The sequence below is a fragment of the Pongo pygmaeus genome, chromosome 1 (assembly GCF_028885625.2).
Source record: "Pongo pygmaeus isolate AG05252 chromosome 1, NHGRI_mPonPyg2-v2.0_pri, whole genome shotgun sequence".
Classification (NCBI taxonomy): domain Eukaryota; kingdom Metazoa; phylum Chordata; class Mammalia; order Primates; family Hominidae; genus Pongo; species Pongo pygmaeus.
Window position 1 is genome coordinate 50,832,240 of NC_072373.2, and position 22,546 is coordinate 50,854,785.

General features: G+C 34.0%; 1 protein-coding gene across 4 annotated transcripts in view; it reads right to left on the reverse strand.

Moving 5' to 3' along the window:
• The window catches only part of PTPRC (protein tyrosine phosphatase receptor type C), a 119,015-nt gene that overhangs the window by 26,510 nt on the left and 69,959 nt on the right, over window positions 1-22,546 (reverse strand). For all 4 annotated transcript variants that reach the window (XM_054479519.1, XM_054479509.2, XM_054479498.2 and 1 more), the window contains 8 exons: window positions 21,939-22,067; window positions 20,374-20,511; window positions 17,110-17,229; window positions 13,325-13,483; window positions 11,869-12,077; window positions 7,707-7,767; window positions 1,694-1,802; window positions 971-1,005 (listed from right to left, as the gene is read on the reverse strand). In XM_054479519.1, the coding sequence (XP_054335494.1) occupies window positions 971-1,005; window positions 1,694-1,802; window positions 7,707-7,767; window positions 11,869-12,077; window positions 13,325-13,483; window positions 17,110-17,229; window positions 20,374-20,511; window positions 21,939-22,067 (960 nt within the window). The remainder of the gene's footprint in view (window positions 1-970; window positions 1,006-1,693; window positions 1,803-7,706; window positions 7,768-11,868; window positions 12,078-13,324; window positions 13,484-17,109; window positions 17,230-20,373; window positions 20,512-21,938; window positions 22,068-22,546) is intronic.

The window sequence follows — 22,546 nt, forward strand, 5'->3', positions numbered from 1 at the left end:
CAATTTCTGTAACGTTGTCCCCTTTTATTGGATCAGAAATCACATTTTTAAAAAATTAAATAATATAAATGTTGAAAAAAAAGATAAACAAATTTGTTTTCTTCTCCCAAGTCAAATTGCTGTTCTTTGTCCAATCCATAAACGTGTCTTTAGTGAGAGCAACCACCATTCCACCCTGGCAGGGACTTGAGGAGACATCCCATCTCCCCATCTCTGTGACTTCCATCCACTCGTCCCTCCACCACTCCCTCATCTGTTTGTCCATTGGTTCCCCACAATCTTAACAGACCAGATTTCTGCCCTTGCACAGTTTTCTATTTTCCATATATCTATAGAACCGTACACATTCAACTCCTAGGGCATGTATCAAATTGCTGTCGTATTTGTTGAGATATCTGCTTTCCTCTATTAGATTCTAAACCCTTTAAGGGCAGAGTCTGTGCCTGTCACTGTAGTACTCTCAGTACCTGGCACAATGCTTGGCGTACACTGGGAACTTCACAGTGCTGAGTGAGTAAAGGAATTTAAGTTTTATCACTGTATCAACAAAAGTCCAAGTTAAATTAAAAATGCCCAATTCTTATTTAAAATGAATGGGGCCGGGTGCAGTGGTTCATGCCTGTAATCCCAGCACTTTGGGAGGCCAAGGTGGGTGGATTACTTGAGGCCAGGAGTTCGAGACCAGCTTGGGCAGCATGGTGGTATCCCATCTCTACTAAAAATACAAAAATTAGCTGGGCCTGGTGATGTGTGTCTGTAATCCCAGATACTTGGGAAGTTGAGGCACATGAGAATTGCTTCAACAGGGAGGCGGAGGCTGCAATAAGCAGAGATTGCACCACCACACTTCAGCCTGGGAGACAGAATGAGACTCTGTCTTAAAATAAATATAAATAAATAAATAAAATAAAATGAATGGATTCAAATGCGGGGGAAGGAATAGTCATCAGCAAAAAATATACATACTTACCCCTTTCAACAAGCTCCTGCTGTTCATCTAAATTGCTGCGAAAATAGAAAAAATAAGTTTCTATATTCTCAAGAAGCACAGAATTCATTTGGTATTTTACTTATATTTAATGAATATATTGAAGGAACAAAGGAAGGAAGTCAGGGACAAGAAAAGGGGAAGAGAGGAAAGGAGAAGAGGAAAGGAGGGAAGGGAGGAAGAACCTTGAGCAGAGGGAGGACAGAAGGATGGGAGAAAGGAGAGTCAGAGAGGAGAGAGGAGGGTGAGGGAGGAAAGAAAACAACGGAGACTTGTCTGCTAAACTCACATAAGTAGCTAAATGATTTTATTTTAAATCTTCTGTTTTTCATAAGATGTGGTTGTTTCTGGCCAAAGAAACACATTAACTTCCCCAGACATCTCCCTCCTTTCTTTTGCTTTTGTCACTCCTAGATCCCTCTGGCCCACTTTGTACTAAAAACCACACACATTCTTTTCACTGGTTATTATTAAACAAGTCCACAACATTATTAGTAAATTTAGACAATAATATTAATGTTTAATTCAAACCAATAAAACCATACTAAAAGTTTCTGATTAAAAGTTGTGTCATGAAGTGGGCTGTATGCTGTCTTCCCTCTAGTTCACGTATTTCACTTAACTGTTTCCATCACTGCCATATGCATATGCATTTGCACCATTACTACTACCATTATTATTTAAAAATTTATAATCAACTCTTACCAGGATCTTTTCTTATGTAGATCATAGATTTTATAGAGAACAACAAGTAGGGCTATTGATGTCACAATAATCAGAAATGTCAGAAATGCTATCAGTGCCTTAGAATTATCTAGAAATGAAAAATAATACATTCAGAGAACGATTGTCAAATAACTTGCTAGACTGGTTGAATAATCACCTCCAAAGTATTTATATTTTAATATTTTTAAATTTATTGTGAGGTTTTAAAAAATAAACATTTTAGGATAAGGTGAAATACAATAAATTTGTAGTTCTGTGATTTTGGCTATATTGTTCAGAACCAATGAAAACATTTTATATTTAAGGAGAGTAAGAATAGAAGAACAATTCTCTTTCTTTTGATTAAATAATGTTCTTTTATAAGACACATTTAAATTTAATTCTCTTTTTTTATCAGACACTTCGTTTTGAAGGGATCAAGGAGGTAATCCAGTTATTATAATTTTTGGAGACAAACTCATATAGTTTAACTTTATATGCAGAAGTGAGTAGCCTCTTAAGGGGATGAGAAAGACTTCTACTTTACAAAGATAAACCCTCTTACCTGTTCATTGAGGTGTAAAATCCATTCACCAAGAGACAAAAATGGTTTCATTCTATAGTTAGGATAAGACTTACCCTGACTTAAATATTCACTAAGTTTAATGTGAAATCCTGCCCTTTCCTAGGGAAAGGGTATAGAAGAGAGGGTGCGTTGGAAATATCTCCAGTATATTCACCTTTTCTTATGTAGTGAATATGCAGCAAAATAATGCGGTGACTTAAGAGCCTCAGCTCCAGAGCCTGACTGCTTAGCTTCCAATCCTAGCTCTACCACTTCTTAGTTGGGAACTTGGCCAGATTCCTTATTATCTTTGTCCCTCCTTTCCCAAAATCCTAAAATGTGGCTAAAGATGTTGATTCACAGTAAACACGTAGCACGGTGGCTGGGAAGTGGTAAGTACTAATTATTCACTATTCACAAAAAAAATTTTTGGCTTTTGGTCATCTGTCAAACTCAGCTCTAGGTACTTAGGATATCTACAAAAAGAAAAACAAGGGTCCTGTCCTCATGGAACTTACTCTCTAGTGAAGAAAAATAGATAATTAATAATAAACAGAAGAAATAAGTAAATGGTCAAGTAGGTTAGAAGATAATAAGGGCTGTGAAGATAAAAAGGAAGACAGTCCGTGGAAATGCTACAGAATATAAGGCAGAGATAATATTAGTTTTCAGGAAATTTGCATTCTCTTTGGGGGAAACAGACACTAGAAAGGTAACTGAACAGACAGGCACAGTGGCTTACCCCTGTAACCCCAGCACTTTGGGAGGCCGAGGCGTGTGGATCACTTGAGGCCAGGAGTTTGAGAGCAGCCTGGCCAACATGGTGAAACCTCATCTCTACCAAATATACAAAAAATTAGCCAGGCATGGTGTGTGTCTGTAATGCCAACTACTTGGGAGGCTAAGAGATGAGAATCACTTGAACTGAGGAGGCAGAGGTTGCAGTGAGCCAAGATTGCACCACTGCACTCCAACCTGGACGACAGAGCAAGACTCTGTCAAGAGAAAAAAAAAAAAGAAAAGAAAAGAAAAGAAAAAGAAGAAGAAAAGAAAAAAGAAAGGTAGGTGAACAAATGAAATAATTATGTATTTTTTCATACACTCTGAAAAAATAAGTAAGGTGATAAGGAAGTAGAGGGGATGTATTTTCTGTATGGCGAGTGGAGGCCTTGAGCATGAGACAGTTTTTCTACAACTGGAAAGATGGAAATGACTCTACTAAGCAAACAGCTTCCAGAAACAGTTCATCTCATGATCAAAATTTCTGTAACTGGAAACTCATACAAATAGGAATATTGAAAGTAATTTCAGATACAGACTGTAAGACCTGAGCTTGAATTCAGGCTCTGTCATTTCTTTGACTCATAGGGCAAATAGATTAAATTATCCAAACTTGAGTTTCCTCATATAAAAAATAGAAATAATTTTATCTCCTTTAAAGGGGTATTTATACTGCCGGCATATATAAAGATGGATGGGATAGATGAATGTGAATTTATAGGTGGATTGCAGTGAACATTTTTAGGGAAGAAGTTCTTATTGCAATAGGCTCCTAAAATGACCCAAAGTGTTCCTTGTCTTATTGCTATCTGAAATTCCTTTCACTGAAATTGTCAATCCATACCAGTGATTACTAGTATACATATATCAATCAGCATGATTGTTTCCAGATTTTGTGAATAAAAACCTCATCAGAGGCAACATCTAACTTCTAGAATACTCTGAAGTGAGATTTTGCAAGAAACTGCAAATGACTATAAGTTAGCATTCCAATCCATAATAATTAGACAAAGTTCTACAAAAATATTAAGCAGCATCAGACTTTTCCGAACAAACTCAATAATAAAATAGCCAAGTCTTCAGATACAGCTTGCATTCTAAGCACACATGTGTTTCCCCCTTCTTTCCAGGAACTCTGCTAATATTAAAAAACTGAAAATGCCATAGATTTATAACGACAGAGAAAACGAGAGAAGGGAAATTAGAAGTAGAGCAGTTTCAACAAGTTGTAGAAGGTAGAAAACAAAAGAAAGGAGGCCACAGCCTAAATCAAAGGAATAGATTCCATTTACTCAGAATGCCTGAGTCTCAGGTTTGAAAGTGACACATGCAGTAAATGTGAATCATGGGTCAGAACATGGAAGTCAAATGTCTATTTACAAAAACAATAACAACAACAACAACAACAATAACAAAAAATATCTTCTTAAAAAATTCTACCAGGGAGGAGAAGACAGAAGGAAAATTAAATGAAAGCAGTGAGAGACTCAGAATAAAGTCAGGCTCAGTACAGGGAAGGGATGAGGCACAGGACTAAAATTAGGAGGACAATGTAATTGTCCACATGTGCAGTAGTTGGACACCTATCTTCCTGTCCTACTGTGAGAAGAACCACTTTTTCATACTTTACCATATGACAAGGAGTGGGGTAATTCTGGAGATTAATCTCTGGAGATTAATTAGTTTTTGGTGATAATGAATGATATCAGAAAAAAATAAATCAGCAATATCATAGGAAATCTCCTCAGTCACCAAGATCTTCTAAGGACCACAGAACATCTAATCAACCTTTCCTGTTGTCTCACTGAGACTATGACTAGACTACCAATAAGAACCAAGCTCTTAAGGAAACCATCAACACCAAAGGGAAATGCCAAAATAATAAGTCAACTTATGAGTTTTATAACTAATAGACTCAACAAAAGACTATGGGACAAAAATGGAGCAAAGAATTCTCTGATATATAAATATTCAGGTTACAAAGGTCAATAGCATCCAGAAAAAATGAATGAAAAAGATTCAGGGCCAGGCGCAGTGGATCACACCTGTAATCCCAGCATTTTGGGAGGCCAAGGCAGGTGGATCATTTGAGATCAAGAGTTCAAGACTAGCCTGACCAACATGGTGAAATCCCTTCTCCACTAAAAATACAAAAATTAGCCAGGTGTGGTGGTGCATGCCTGTAATCCCAGCTACTCAGGAAGCTGAAGCAGGAGAATCACTTGAACCCAGGAGGCAGAAGTTGCAGTGAGCCGAGATTATGCCTCTACACTCAAGCCTGGGCAACAAGAGCAAAACTCCCTCTAAAAACAAAACAAAACAAACAAACAAAAAATTCAGGTAAGACCAAGAATAAAGAGACAAACCTAATATTTCCAGGGGAGGAAAACTTGGGAACAGACCAAAAAAAAAAAAAAAAAAAAAAAAGAGAAAGAATCAGGATGGAATTAGAAAGTAAAATTGGATTCAGGAAAATAAGATAGAAATAATTTTTAAATTCTGAAATTTTTAACTTAGAATTTTATACCTAGTTGATATACTGAACAAGTGCCAGAGTAGAATAAAAATATTTTTTTGTATGGGAGAATTAGAATTTTTTTTCTTACACTAGAGAACATATATCAGCGAAATCAGAGGGGAAAAAAATAACTATGTGTGATACAGCAAATCTAAACCAGAAAACTGATGGGGGAATATTTCAAGATGGCATGTGAGAGTCCAGATCAGAGCAAGAAGAAAGGGTCCCCAGGAGTTCAATTGACAATGATGTCAAAATACTGGTGGTGGAATGCTATGCCAGGGAAACCCAACAACACATCCCTAGTAGCTGTACCCTAGCAATTCACAGCCCAAGTCCTTTCCTGGAATAGATATCACTATTTTAAAAGAAACTATATTATTTATCTCTTAGGATAATGATATTGTGAGCAGAGAGTGAATACAATGTCGTCTCCTTTGTGGAAAAAGGATGAGGGCTAATTTTTTGGCTCCATTGACCTGGAAACATGATAAAAGTGGAAAATTAGCTGGTTACCAGACAACATTGCTAATGGCAAAATGACCCTTGATTGCTAAACTACACCTGAACAGGGAGTGCTATATGTGACCTCTACTGTACTCATGGGAAGTACCAGCTTTGGGTTTCCCTGAGTGCAGTGCCCGCTCATAACTGAGCACACCCCTGTTGGCGTGTCTGGAAGCTATGCCCATGGAAATAATATAAGAGATACTGATTCCTTTTGGAATGCAGCTCCTACACCTACACATGTGGTCTCATTCTCTCATGTCTCAGTTGTCTTTGAGAGTGTCATAAGAAAAGTAGCTGGATTGCTGTGTGCACTGCTGCAAGGATTCCCGCTGCAAGGATTCCCACTGCCAGGCTCCCTTGCTAGCATGCTGTGTTTTCTGTTCTGTGTCTTTCCAAGTGAAATGTTTCAGATCTGGCCTATTAAGATGTGAGTGTGAATGTTCAGCTGAGTCTATGACTGCTATAAATTACTTACAATTTAATAGGAAAGAGTCAACGCAGTCATTTTTATTATAAAGATATTATAAAAGAAAAAGGTAATGTGGAAATAAAATCAAAGCTATTTTGCTGGATTTTTTCGACATTTAACACAAGGAGTTTTTATTTCATAAATCTGAGCAGAAAGAACTAAAACTCTGCAGAGGGCTTAGTAAAGCAGTTTGGAAAATAAGCTGTTTTTATATTTTCTCTTTTGACTTTGCATTCATATCAGTGATCGTGCACATGCATATGTGCATATGTAACGTGTATAAGAGAGGAAGAACTAGAAGTGGCAAAGATAGACAGACCTAGAAGTTGCTGACAACAAAGTACATACAGGCTTAAATAATTCTATTTACAATGTTAACCGGTAGAGAAAGCCCAAAATAGAGTACTAGGTCTCCTTCCTCCACAGGCTCAGATCAATTAGTAATGTTAGTAACTCTAGAAAGAGTAGTATACAATATTGCTTATATATATATATGAAGGAAACTATAAGGAGATGCAAAAATAGAAATGGTTAAAAGTGGTTGCCTGGCAAACAGAATCGTGGGTGGGGAATGTAACATGCAGCTGTTATTTTCATTATTATAATGAAATTTAATTCTAAGTAATTTTAATTCTAAGTAATTCTAAGAAATTTAATTCATGTAATTTTTCATGTACACCTTTACTTGAAGAAAATATTTTAAATATCAGTGATAAATATTTACATAACTATATTGTTATTAGGGAGTGCTTATCTTAGCTTCCATTAGGTAAATCAAGACAGACTTGTATCTAAGGCCCACTTCTGCTAAGCATATGCTTAAGAGACAGAATAAAATAGATAATCTAAAATAGTACACAAAAAATGTTACTAACATGATGATATTTCATAAACATAATTTAATAGTTTGGGTACATAAATCCTCTTATGAGTTCAACAAACCTTTAATAATTGAATCTCCTAACTTGAATTTAAGATATTATATTTAAATATATTTACCTATATATATATATATATATGGTTTTACTGACAATTAAAAATATTTTATTTATGGAAGAGATATAATTTAATCATTTAACAATCAAATGTGATTATAAGTGTAAAATAATATAGCTTTATAAGCATTAATTATATCTTAATATATATAATAAATAGCCCAGTGATAACTTACAAGATGTTGATTTATGTAAAATAAGTGGTTCTCCAGGATATTTTCCATTGTGAAAATAGGCCTGAATTTCAGTAACAAAGAGTAAAATAATTAGTTTTCTAATGTGAATTTATATATCATAATGTAAAAAATTTATATTATCTTTCATACTGTGCTGTTTATTTACATTAAAAGTATGCTGATTTGCTTTAAACTTCAAGGTTATGTCGGTATGTTGTCAAATATATTTGAAAAGACAATCAAAAAGATATCTTATCTCACTTAGCAATAATAATATTTATAGTTATTAAACAATTATTAAATAATTATTTAAAACAATGAAACTGGATGAAGAAATGAAATCTGATACATAAAAATATTCATAAAGTTAAAATTCCCTATTAATAGGCTAATATTTAATTACAAAAGAAATTCAACCATAAGCTGTTTACTAGAATTATGCATAAAATGCACATACATTTTTGAAGGGCAAATGGATATATAGTAAAATTTACTATATAGGCAGAATGCATAAACACCTGTGTCTCATAAAATGTAATACAAATAAAGTGAAAACAATTTACATATACGGGGAAAATGAAAAGAGCAAAAGAGCAGTAAGAATCTTTGACCAAAAAAATTTAAGTAAAATATATTTGAATAATATCATTAAAAGAGAATAATCATAAATATAATAAATCTGACAAATATATATCTAAGCTTTTATCCTATGGAGAATATATAATTTACCCAATATTCACAGAATATTCATAAATATCACACGTAGAGCTGTAAAAATTATTCTACAAATCCTAAAAGGCAGAAATTGTAAAAGCCAATTAACTTTGATAAGCTAATAATTAGTAGCAATAAGAAATTAAAGCACCAAAAATGTAGAAAAACTCTCGTAAATAATGGATATATTAAAAACTCTTCCAAATTATAACTACAGACTCATTAGAAATCATCAATAATCAAAATGTTTTCCTTTAAGAATCATTGGTTACATTTCATGTGAAGACCTTCAGAAATTAGTGAAAAACGATATAGACATGGGTTACAGTCAAAATTTTATCAAAGTACAATCCATAGCCTTTTTTTTCTTTTAGTTTATAAAAATGAAAAAAAAAATACAAGGAAGAAAACACTTTTAATCCAAAAGCCACCTGAAGAGCATCAAAATAAATCTATGGAAAAGAAAAGTAATAATAATAAATCAACTTCATTAATTTATTAACCAGAGATCACAATGGTGAAAAAGCTGAAATGACTGCCCTCTCATGAAGGAGTGAACACAAAACATGATAGTGGAGACAGAAATAAGCATAAAAAGAAGGTATGGCAAGTATAATAAAGAAAACAAAAACCATCTTTTGAAGATTCGGGGAAGAGAATTCGAAACTGAATAATTATTTCCTACTTTGAACATTAAGGTTGTATTTTAATATGATGTACACCTATATTTTTCCAGAGTAACTTGTAAGATTTGAAGAGTGGGAGAGGCATATTCTAGGACGTGGGAAGAGCATGGAGGGATGTGGCTAAAAAGAGTAACACCTAGGTGCCTCTGAGAAATTATAGAGAAACCAGTGCACCTGGAGCTTAATGGGCACTGAAGAAGTAGTGGGAAATGAAGTATAATATGCAATGATGTGACAATAACAAAATATTTCTTTTAGGTTGACTATTCTTTGAAAAAATATATATGGCACACTCACTCAAAAAGAGTAAAATACCTGCAAAGACTAATCCTATTGAAAGAAGGTATAACTGAGTCTTAAAGAATTTCTGTGCATGAAAGGAATGAAGACAAATTTTTCAGGAGCAAATCACTCCTATACTATTTAAAGTTATATAATACAGGCCTGGCACAGTGGCTCACGCCTGTAATCCCAGCACTTTGGGAGGTAAGGTGGGCAGATCACTTGAGATCAGGAGTTCTAGGCCAGCCTGGCCAACATGGTGAACCCCCATCTCTACTAAAAATACAAAAATTAGCCAGGCATGGTGGTGCATGCCTGTAATCCCAGCTTCTTGGGAGGCTGAGGCAGGAGAATCCCTTGAACCTGGGAGGCGGAGGTTGCACTGAGCCGAGATCACGCCACTTCACTCCAGCCTGGGTGACAAAGCGAGACTCTTTCTCAAAAAAAATAAATAAATTTTTTTTAAAAAGTTATATGATATAGAAAAACAGGAACATATAAGCAATGTGTTTTATCAGATCAGTGTAACCTTTATACCAAATTTAATAAGAATGATGTCATCCAACGCCTATGCCAACACCATCTCTACTCACTGAATGATCTCCTTTTTGAATATCTACTAATAAAGACAATAATAGGCTGTTGATTTCAATAATACTCTGAGAGAATAACACACAATGACAGAGCAGGGATTTTTCTCTTAGAATGTGACAATGGTTTTGCATCATATAAACTAATCACACCAGGGCATCACAACTATGGCATCATCTATCATAATGCCCTAAAAATCAATAAAATCCAACCTACTTTTCCAGTTCAAAAACAAAATCAAAAAGTTTATAAATACGAAAACACTTCTTTAACTGATAAAGAATATGGGCCGGGCACTGTGGCTCACGCCTGTAATCCCAACAATTTGAGAGGCCGAGGCAGGCGGATTACTTGAGGTCAGGAGTTCCAGACCAGCCTGGCCAACATGGTGAAAACCCATCTCTACTGAAAATACAAAAATTTGCCAGGTGTGGTGGCAGGTGCCTGTAATCCCAGCTACTCGGGAGGCTGAGGCAGGAGAATCACTTGAACCCGGGAGGCGGAGGTTGCAGTGAGCCGAGATCATGCCACCACACTCCAGCCTGGGTGACAGAGCAAGACTCCATCTCAAAACAAAAAACAACAACAAAACAAACAAAACAAAACAAAAAAAGAATATGAAGCCGTTTGTCAACATCATATTAAAAAGTTAACTATGGAAATTTCTATTTAACAGGAATAAAAGTGACAGATACATTTGTTTAAAAATAAAAAGGGGAATTATGTAAGACAAAGTGCTGCGAAGAAAACTAAAAGGCAAATTATAAACTGATAACATTTTTACGCATGTGACAAAGAGTTTAATATTATTAATATTCAAGGCATTTCTCCAGAGAAAACTGGATAAAAGAGGTAAAGAATAACACAAAGAACAATAAGTAAAGAAACTTCACTAAAATAAAGATATCAATACCATATTTCAACCTCCAAATAAAGAAAAAGAAAGGCATATTCGGTGTTGGTGAGCCTCTCAAGAAGCAGTCATTTCATACACTGATACACAAGGGCAATTTGGTAAATTTTATAGAAAAAAATAGTTACATATCCAAAAAACCTCAAAATACATTTTGACACAATAAATGCATTTTTAGGAATTTATGAAACATAAATTATTAAAGACATTCAAAAATTTTGCTTTACCAATAAGTGTGTTATCGGAATGTTGTTTATATTAGAGACCAACATAGTTATAGTTAATAGAATGTGATAAAACCATACATAGAATATTATACAGGCATTAAAAACTACATAGTAGTTAAATATTTAACATAGAAAAGTGTGCAAGATATAGTGATATATTAAAAATACAGTTTTAAAACTGTATTTTGAAAACTGTGCACTCAGAATGTTGATAATACATGTGTTAAATGCATATAAATGTGTATAATATATTATGAAATTATATGTACAAAATACGATCAGTAGACAGTGAGATAATGAGTGTTTTAAATTCTGTATGCTCACTAGTATTTTCTAGTGTTTATTTCAAATATTTTCTAACCTCAAGGTACCTGTGAAATTTTGCAATTGAAAAATTCCACATTAATAGAGATAAAAAGCCAAAGTAAAGAAAAGGTAGATTTGGTAAAGTAATAATCTGTTGTGCATAAAGTGTTGTGCTTCTTAACACAGAAGCAATAATTTAGCTATAATTAAGTCATATTGAAGTTCTAAAATATTCCAATGAAACATTTGCTTTAAACCACTGACTTTAGCTATAGGAATAAAAATTTTAGAGTCAAATATTTGAGACTTTTTAAGTGTGATTCCACTACAGATCAGAGCTTCTCAATCTCATGTGAGCAGTGGTCTTAAAGTTATTTAAGTACTATGAATCAATCATTATAATGTATGTTGGTACTATAGTAATGTAGAGAGCATACTTTTACCTTAAAAGTGTAGTTTGTTGAATATTGAAGATCTTTTACACGGAAATCGCAATTCTTATGTGACTCATTTCTAACTAGAGTATTTCCAGCTTCAACTTCCAAATAGTAACGTTCATTGGGGCCATTACGGTCCCTGGGAGGCCCACACTTGACATGCATACTATTATCTGATGTCATGGAGATAGTCATTTTCTGGACCTGGCTTGCAGCTACCAAAATGAAGAAAGATTTGTTATTAATAATTTAATAGATGCATATGTAAATTACTTGACAATACTTGGATATAGTATAAAGTATTTTAAGTGTTAGCTTGGGGATTATAAATGAGGAAGTTATGATAGTACATAAATTATAAAACAATATCAAAACCCTGAAAAATAAATCACTCATTTATTCAGTAAGTATTAGCATATAGGTTGTACATGAAGCCATGAGAGTTACTGCAATCCCTGAAGGAGAGTGTGTAGAATTAGAGAATAGAGAAAAAGGGAGGGGAGTGGGAAAGAGGGGAAGTTTGGGGAGAGGAGAGGAAAAATGTTGATTGGGAAACCTCCAAGGCCTATTACACAATCCAGACCGTCCTTTCCTGGAGTGCTAATGTTATCCTGGTAAACACCTAGATGGGTTATTCAGGAACAAAAACAAATTGTCTTCTTTTTCTGTGATACAGAAACTCAGGAAAACAACAAAAGCATAGAGCTCCAGGACTGGAACTTTTCAAACCAAAACCTAAATGACCTTAAAAGTGTCTTACATTCAGCCCCAAATAGCACAATATTTCTTCACAAGTCTAGTGCCCGTTAGGGTCTCTGGAGCTATAGATGCTGCCTTAAAACAGGGCATTTCTTCTTCCCTGTCCTCGATGGAGGTTATCATGTGTCCCAGAAGCAGATCTAACTTTGGGCCTGGAAACTATGGAGAGATTATACTAGTGGCAAGAGCCAAATGCCATTGAAAGGAAATCTTAAATGGATAATGTGACATAAAATAAAATAGTAAGTAGTTGAGGGTAATGAAGAGAAGAAAATGCTAATAAAATATTACATTTTATGAAATGTTTTATCAGGTGAACAGAGGTTAGTAGGCTAATGCTTTATGAGACATTGTTAGGTTTCTGATTACAATTAATATTTCCAGATAGTAAAGACAACAGCAAACAGTGAATGTTTTAATCTAAGTTGGTTAAGTACTTAACTGCATGAAATTGCACAAACTGATGCCAATTAAGATGCTTTTATGCTTTGTCCTTAAAATTCTATGACTATATCTGAAGAAGAGAGAGAAACCAGGATAACGGCTTTTAAACTTTTAGATTTTACATGTTTATAAGCCCTAGATGTTAACAAATGTGCCAAGTAAATGTGCTTGCTAGAATAAAGATAGAAATATTGTAGGCTAAAAAGTTCATACCTTGCTTTTTACCATTTATGGAAAGAAGCATTAAAACATAACTTACGAGCACTTTTAGTTGTAAAATTACACGTTGCAGCAGTTCCATTACGTTGCACTTTTGCAATGATGTAGGCATGTAATGATAAATCATATTTCGTATAAGGTTTCAAATTTTGCAAATCATATTCCGTCAGGTTTTTATCCAGAATGAGGCATTTTTTTTCTGAGGAAAAATGTGAAAAAAAATTAGTAAGTCATTAAAAGTCAGTACTACCACGTACCTAATTTGGTCTCTACATCATAATGTTCCAAGTGGACTCCAAACTATTGAGTGATTGAAAAATAAGTACATCCTTGATACTCAAAAGTACCTACAATTATCAGCCAGTGTATTGAACAAACTCAATTATCATTGGCAAAATTAAATATTGAAAAATTATGGTTTTATATCATTAATTTGGTACCTAAAATATGTAATAAGTTCAGACTCATTTGTGAAGATGATCTCTTTTGTTTCTGAGAAAACACAGCCCGCAGTGTATACTGTAAGTCTTGAGCTGATTGTTTCAGAATGATTCTTTTTTAGAAAACCTTTTCTGATATGTAACCTCCAAACTTTGAACATTGGTATTAGCTACTGTTTTGAATGTTAGATGCAGAATCCATTTGATCATCAGTCATTAGGTTGATTTTATCATAGTAATTTGGACACTACAGTAATTAACGGGAGCTGTGAGAATGAGGGAGTTTCATGCTGGAAGTGGAATTCAGCTGTTCATTGAAAGGTAAGTGGAACTGAATACATGTAAGGGAGAAAAGAAAACATTACAAACGAAAGAAGGAATGTTTTTGAGTTTAAGGACAAACCTGATCAGGACAACAGCTCTGGCTGGGGAGGCATATGAGAGGTAGGACAGTGTCTAAGTGTGTTTTCACACTCAGGCAGAAGACTTAGCACTTGTTAAGTAAAAATATCATCAGCTGCTGCTATTTTAGAGTAGCCAAGTGACATCAGGAAAGAGGATGATTAGAGTGGCAACATGTTTCTGGATAGCAGCTACAGTAATAATAATATCAATAATGATTTTAAAAAATAATAACTCACTGTATGTGCCAAGCACTGTTTCAAGGGGTATACATGAAATAATTAATTTAACCATCACTGCAACTATTAGTTGGTACTCAGTATCATCTGATTTTACAGATGACAAAACTGAGCCACAGAGAGATTAAGCAATTTGTTCTGTTTTTGTTTTTTTCTTAAAAAAGTAAAAGGCATTACACAAAATAATTTCCAGCAACATCATGGTGGTCTTGAAAGGTGCCTATTGCTTTCAGTAACTTTTGAAAAATAATCCTTTAAATCCAATAAAGCACAAAAGATCTCTTCCCCAATTCCCCAATTACCAAGAAGCTTCATTGTCACTTGCCATCATTAAGTTAATGAGATGAAACTGCAGTTCTCCAAAATATCTTATGCTAAAAATGTGAGGAAAAATAAACAAACACACTTTGGGAGACGGAGGCGGGCGGATCGGATCACGAGATCAGGAGATCCAGACTATCCTGGCTAACACAGTGAAACCCCGTCTCTACTAAAAATACAAAAAAATTAGCCGGGCGTGGTGGCGGGCGCCTGTAGTCCCAGCTACTAGGGAGGCTGAGGCAGGAGAATGGCGTGAACCCGGGAGGCGGAGCTAGCAGTGAGCCGAGATCGCATCACTGCACTCCAGCCTGGACAACAGAGCGAGACTCCCTCTCAAATAAACAAACAAACAAACAAAAACAAGAGCAGAAAGGAAACAGATCAAGCTACTGAACTTGAACATCTATCACATTTTCTGTTAACCTCAGTTTCATCATATGAACTATGAAGATATGTATGCACATCTCCACTGAGTTATTAAAATAGTTGATAAAATCTTTAAATAATACATAATAAAAAATACCTGCTAAACGAATAAAACTAAATTAATGTCAACTGCATTTTTTCTCCTCTTTTAATCTCTTTCTTTTAGAGACACTGAAAAAGTTAAATTGTGAAGTAATGAAGTGAAATTTAATATCTGATTAAAAAGTAATACAAACTGCAAATTTCATAGACTTTCTTCCTGTGGATTTTTAATAGTAATTTTATTTAAAATGGTGAGAGAAGTTAAATTGCCTTAATGATACTATAATCCTATCAACTCTCTTTGCCTTAGGTAACATGGGAGAGGAGAGAGGTATATGTTTGAGATGAAGGAGAAAACAAAAGCAGAGCATGCTGTTTAGAGTAGAGCTGGCTCCAAAGAGTCCTTTATGCAGTGTCAGGGCATGGTCCAAAGCTGCATTCAGTCACCAATTGGCAGCTTTGGAGAAAAGAAAACACACAGCCTGATATCATCTAGCCTCCCCTTCTCAGCCATTCAATCCCGTTTAAGTGTTCTATGTGGACAGCTGTTAAATTTGGGTAACACTATTTAGTTGCCCAATAAGAAGGACCCATGCTAGTTGCCGTAATGAGTTGCTACTAACTCATTACATCCTTTTTACCCTAATTATGCAAATACAGTGGAAATACAGTTTTTTTAAAAAAAAAACTGTGTAAAAATATAAAAGAGCCATAAACGCATAAAATGTCTGCCATATACTCTGACATCGACAATACTCTCTAGTAGAGAGAGTGTAGACATTGAAGAATGCAGCAAGGGATAGTGAATAGAAGATTCAGAGAAGAGAAAAAAACGAACAATGTGTTTTCATAGAAGCTACACAAAGTGTTTGTAAAAGAGGTGTCCAATGAGGCAGACAGTACCTCTGCTGTTTTATCTTCCTGGAATTTCCATTTTTCCTTCCCCATAGACTTAACTTTTAAATTTACCATAACCTCAAATATATAGTATATATTTCTTTTCCTTGGCCTTTGAGTGTTAATTTGAAAACTACATGCATATTTAACTTTGCTTTAGTAGTCTGATTATTAAGACCTAAAGACACTAGCAAAAAAAAGACCATTAAAATATAAAATAACACAATGAAGAAAAATAGTCTTTCACTTTTCAAGTTTTGAAGTGTATGTCTGGTTCCTTCCCCACAGCACAGAGTGACAGAATTCTATAAGAGGTTCACTTCACTCCTATTTTAACCTATAGATAAAAGAATAGAGAAACAGCTATCCCAGGCATTGAGGCTGCTCTGAGATACTCCACTGATGTTATTTTCTACAAATATTTTAGATCCTTTAAATTGTCCAGAAGATATTTGTTCTCTTAAATAGCATCTCATTTGAACATTTCATGAGTGAACTAATCATAGTACGTTTCTTTCTTCTTCTTTTTTTTTTAATTGCATTACTTCTGCAGAAGTCTAATTCTAAACTTAGAACTATGCTCCCAAGATTACACCAAACTGGCCTCAGTGGCTACATGGGCCCATGTTCATTTTTATACACCCAACATTTTGTCTGTATTATTAGCTGAAACAAGTTTTACAAGGGGTTTGCTTGTTTGTTGGTTTGTTTAGGAGGATGAATGATGAGTTCAAAGTGAGTCAAATCACTTACATAATACTTGCAAGACAGAAATGAGTATTGTCATCCAGAGGTTTTCTGTCTCTAGGCTTTGGAGCACAAAGATTTAAACTAAGACCAAGAAGGACAAGCAAATATTTAGAATATTCTGGATTTTAGTCATTTCTGGGGCTGGAAAGCTTTGAATGAGTGGAAGCAATTCTAAGATCAGGGAGTATACTATGCCTATCCAGTCTCTAAGCAGAGAACTTTGTGGCTCACTGGCTCAATAAAAATTTCTAGTACTTTCAAATTCTTGATTTCTCTTTTCTGATGAAATTAAATTCTACACAAATTACCTGTCTTGTTTACATAACAGAGGGTAAAATTATTAAATGATCTTTGAGGGGGATTCCAGGTAATTACTCCTTGATGTGCAGCTTCACTTTTACAAACAATATTCTGAGGCTTTCCTGGAGCTGTTAAAAGAATAAGAATGTTATGTAATATGAAAAATGAGACATGGATAAAGCATTCTTCATGTTATAAGCATGCATTATTGATAACCATATTTTGACAAATGATGAATTCAAAATAAAATTTAAAGAAATACATCTGGGCTTATTTAATTTGTTTTAGAGTAAAGTCCTTTAACAAAGTAAATGTCACACCAGATTGGCATTGTGAAACCTAAGCATTCCACTGACTTGAAGATATCTGAGAACCCCCTCTTCCTTTCATATACATTATTCATATATATTCTTGCCCAGATACTGCCTAAAAATCCTGGGATTTGTAGGTTTTGCTGTGCTGAAAATCTGGCATTCATAGCACTAATAAATTCAGCAGTCATTGAGTAGCACTTGTCATTGCTTCCAGTAACTAGTCATTTGAAACTGAGAAAAACTGATAAATGTTTAAATAAAATGTATGAAGTAAAATTTACATTAAAATGTACACATTCGAGATATAGTTTAACGAGTTTTTAACAAATGTATACGTACATAACCAACACCACAATCAAGGTAAAGAAAATTTCTGTGATCCCAAAATGTCCTTCTGTGGCACCTCCCAGTCCACTCAGCTCATTTGACCAGACTCACGTGTCTTCTGATCAACTTTCTGTTACTACAGATTAAATATCTTTTTACCCATTGCATGTAAATAAAATTAAACAAACAGTAAGTACTTTTTCACACCTAACATATTGCACTCAATGTAATTTTCTGAAGATTCATTCACTTAGTTGCATGTGTCATAGTTAGATTTTTAAAAAATTATCGGTAGTTATTGTAAAGATACACCACGCTTTACCTATGATTCAACAGTGAATACACATTTGGGCTGTTTCCAGGTTTTGGCTACTATGAATGAATCTGCTTTGTCATGCTTCCTCTTTGGTAAATACCTGGAGTGAAATTCCTGGGTCATGGCTGCACATCCTGACCAATAGTAGTATCCGTCTTTTTAAGTTTAGCCATTTTAATGGATGTATAGTATTATCATCTCAGTGTTGTTTTCATTTGTATTTCTCAGATAACTAATGATGTTGAGCATCACTTAATGTGCTTATTAACCACTTGTATATCCTCTTTTGTGAAGCGTATATTAAAAATGTTTGTCCATTTTCAATTGAGCTGTTTTATTCCTTATTTTGCAGCTGAAAGAGCTCTCTGTATATTCTGGAAAAACTGTTGTTGAAAAAATTAATTTTGATTTTTTACAAACTATTTATTGCTCTTTTATTTCCTTAGTGGCCTCATCCGAAGAGCAGGAATGTTCAATTTTGATGCACTCCAATTCATCAAAAAATTTTTATGTTTCTTGCTTTTGTGCCCTAGGTAATCTTTGCTAAAGGTACACATTTTCTCCTATGTCTTTGATTAGAATTTTCATAATTATAGCTTTAGTATTTAGGTCTGGAATCCATTTTGAATTAATTTTTGTGTTTGTTGAGAGGTGAGAACTGATGTTCATTTTTTTTCTACAGAGATACCAGGATCATTATTTGAAAAGACTATTTTTCCCCCACTGAAAACATTTTGTGCTGTTTTCAAATATAAAACATAGTTTTCTGGGATTTCTATTTTGTTGCATTGATTATAAAGAATGTAATAATTGTGGTACTTATAAAAATATATTAAAATTTTCTAGTTATGCTGAGGATATAGTTTTTACATAGTTTTATTTGCTCTTCTTGTAGCTATATATTATTTTGGAGGAGTATGAGGAGACAAGGATTTAGGCAGCCTCTTTAGTCTTCGACTATCCTTTTTACATAAAACTTAGAATCACGGGCCGGGCGCAGTGGCTCACGCCTGTAATTCCAGCACTTTGGGAGGCCAAGGTGGGTGGATTGAGGTCAGGAGATTGAGACCATCTTGGCTAACATGGTGAAACCTCGTCTCTACTAAAAATACAGAAAATCAGCAGGGCGTGGTGGCACGCACCTGTAGTCCCAGCTACTTGGGAGGCTGAGGCAGGAGAATTGCTTGAACCCAGGAGTCAGAGGTTGCAGTGAGCTGAGATCATGCCACTGCACTCCAGCCTGGGCAACAGAGCGAGACTCCATCTCAAAATCAAAACAAAACAAAATTTAGAATTACATTAATAAGTTATGTCAAAAATTTCTCAATATTATCATTAATAAACAAATTCAGTAATGTGACAGATTGCAAGATCAATACAGAAAAATCAATTGTACTTTTGTACATTAGTAACAAATCTGAAAATGTGATTAAGAAGACAACAGCATTATAACCAGGAATAAACTTAAACTAGAAATAAATTTAACAGAAGAATTATAAGACTAATGCACTGAAAACTACAAAACATTTTGAAAATGAATTAAAGAAGACCTAAATTAATGGAAAGACGTCTTGTGTTCATGAACTGGAAGACTAACATGGTTAAGATGGCAATATTTCCCAAATTGATCTACAGATTCAATGCAATCCCTGAAAGAATCCCAGATGGCTTCTTTATAAAAATTGAAAAGCTGATCCTAAAATTCATACAGAATTCCAAGTTCCCTTAGATATTCTAAACAATCTTGAGGAAAAGTAACAATTTGGGGGAACTTACAGTTTCCAATTTCAAAATTTACTACAAAGCAGCAGTAATCAACAGTGTAAGCATGACATATAAATCAATAAAATAAAACTGAAAGTTCAGAAATAAACCCATCATTATGGTCAACTAATTTTTGATTAGAATGGCAAGACTATTCAATGGCTGAATAAATAGTATTTTAAGCAAATGGCGCTAGAAAAATTAGATGGCCATATGCAACAAAATGAAATTAGACTGTTACCTCACACCACATACAAATATTAACTCAAAGTGGGTAACAGAGCTAAATTTAAGAGCTAATGCTATAAAATTTTTAGAACAAAACATATGGATAAATCTGCGTGACTTGGCAATGGACTTTTATATATGACACCAAAAACATAAGCAAAAGAAGTAAAAATAGATAAATTGAGCTTCATCGAAATAAAAAGCATATGCTTAAAAAGTATCAAAAACAGCAAAAAGACAATTCATTTCCTATGATTCTCAAATAATTATAAGAACATGAAAAGGGAAGCAATTTTATATATAAATGCAAGTAACATACTCACTCCCAAAATCTGTTTTAATAATTTTACTTGTGTTAGTATACTTGTGGTTATTATAGAGTATTTCTGAGTCACACTTATACTCATGTTCGGGTTCAAGGTTTTCTAATTTAATTTCTTTCTTATTAAATGTTGTATTACCTGAAATAAAGAAATACTTCAAATGAATATATCGATGCAATATTTCACGCACACATTTATTTTCTAATTTCACATTTATAATTCTCTATTTAATATTTATCAGATTGAAACATCTGTGGAAATTACCAAAATAATAAAAAATCCTAAAAATAATTTTTACATTCAACTTTTATGAAAATACAGGCTGAATTTCCCTTATTCAAAATTCCTGGCACCAGAAGTGTTTTGGATTTAGTTTTTTTTTTCAGATTTTGGAATATTTGCATACAGATGATACAATATCTTGGGAATAGGACACAAGTTCAAATGCAAAATTCATTTATGTTTCATATATACCTCATATACATAGCTTGAGGTCATTTATTTTTCTCTGGGGATGCTGACTAAATTCTGTGTTGTGTTTCTGCATTTTGACTATGACCAGTCACTTTAGGTCACCTGTAAAATTTTTCATTTGTTTGAGCCGCATTATGTTGGCACTCAAAAAGTACTGGATTCTGAGAACATTTTGGATTCTGGATTTTCAGATTAGGGATGCTCAATCTGTATATAGCAACTATAACTTAAAGTTGAGATTGCACCTCACCTAGTCTTTATCTAATAGATTGTCTAGAGAGAACATTTTATCATTGGTCTGTCTTATGCTTGCTCTTCCTTTCCTTGTCTGCTTGCCTGATGGCCATGAATCTATACTATGATGATTAGGTGATAATTACACCCAGCGCAATGCTCCATCCTCTATGTGTGTAGCTGTGGATATGCGTGCATGCACATGCATACCTGAGCACATCTGTCTGTCATGCCAGCTATGGCCTGGCAGATGGCTTTAAGTCAAAGGGTGGGAGAGTTCACCTCATTAAATTCAAATGCCCTTTAAAAATACTATCTCAATTATTAGTTGCCTCAATTCAAATCCAAACATATCCCTAGATGCACTTGCTGTTCTTTTTCTGCTTTCTTCTTATTTAAGTGTTCTTGAACTTGTGTATGAATTTTGTTGATGCAGGATGGAAAAAGTAAACTCTTGAACCATACAATCTTGTATTTGTTTTCCTTACTTCATAACAGAGTTTGTGTATTATCATTTCCTTATAACACCCTTCTTTCATGATCTCTTCAACAATGCCTGTGTATAACAATTGCCAAGAAAATTATTGTAAATTAATTGACTTTCAATTTTTAGATATTTATTTTTCATGAGAAGTATTCATTTATTTTGTGAATTTGTTTGAGTTGTATAGATAATTTAATTATTTGACTCTAAATATACCACAGACCAAGAAAAAGACAAGAAAGAAAAAAGACAAACAGAGTGAGAACAAGAGAGGCAGGGAGGAAGAGAGAAAGGGCAGAGAGTAAAATTAAATAATATCTAGAACAACATTGTGCCACAAAAAAAAATTCTCTGGTCAATGTTATATTCTTACCACATTGAAATCTGTAGGTAATATTACGTGGATCACAAGTAAAGTTTTTAATATTTTTCCATTTTAAGCAAATAGTAGTATTTGCTTTTTCATCTTGTGTACAATCAAGTAACTGAAACTTTTCAACGTCTGCCGAGAAGATACAGAAATAAACTTGATTAGTATTTCATAATGTGTATCCCAAGCCCTCATTCATTCCTAACATCTCAGTTAAAGCCACTGAAATTATGCTAATGACATAGAATTTGGCAAGGATTGAGATTGCTATGGGAAAAGTCTAATAACTCTAGGGATTTGGTGTTTTTTTATTATTTACTTTATTATTTTTAGCACCATATAGTTTGGTAGCGTTTCATTTATAAGTTATACCACGTTAAAAAATAAAATGCAAGGAAACATATTGATAAAATTGTAGCTTTCACACATTTTAAAAAACACTCATTCCATTTTGTATTTTTGTTTATATCTTAAGTTTTTTGTTTACTCTTTACTTACTTTTAATTGAATGATTATTCTAAAGTGTATCGGGAGTTTCCCTCTTGGGAAATGCATTTTTAAGTATTGTCATCTTCTGTGTTTAATTGGTAATTTATCTCAGTAATATTTAT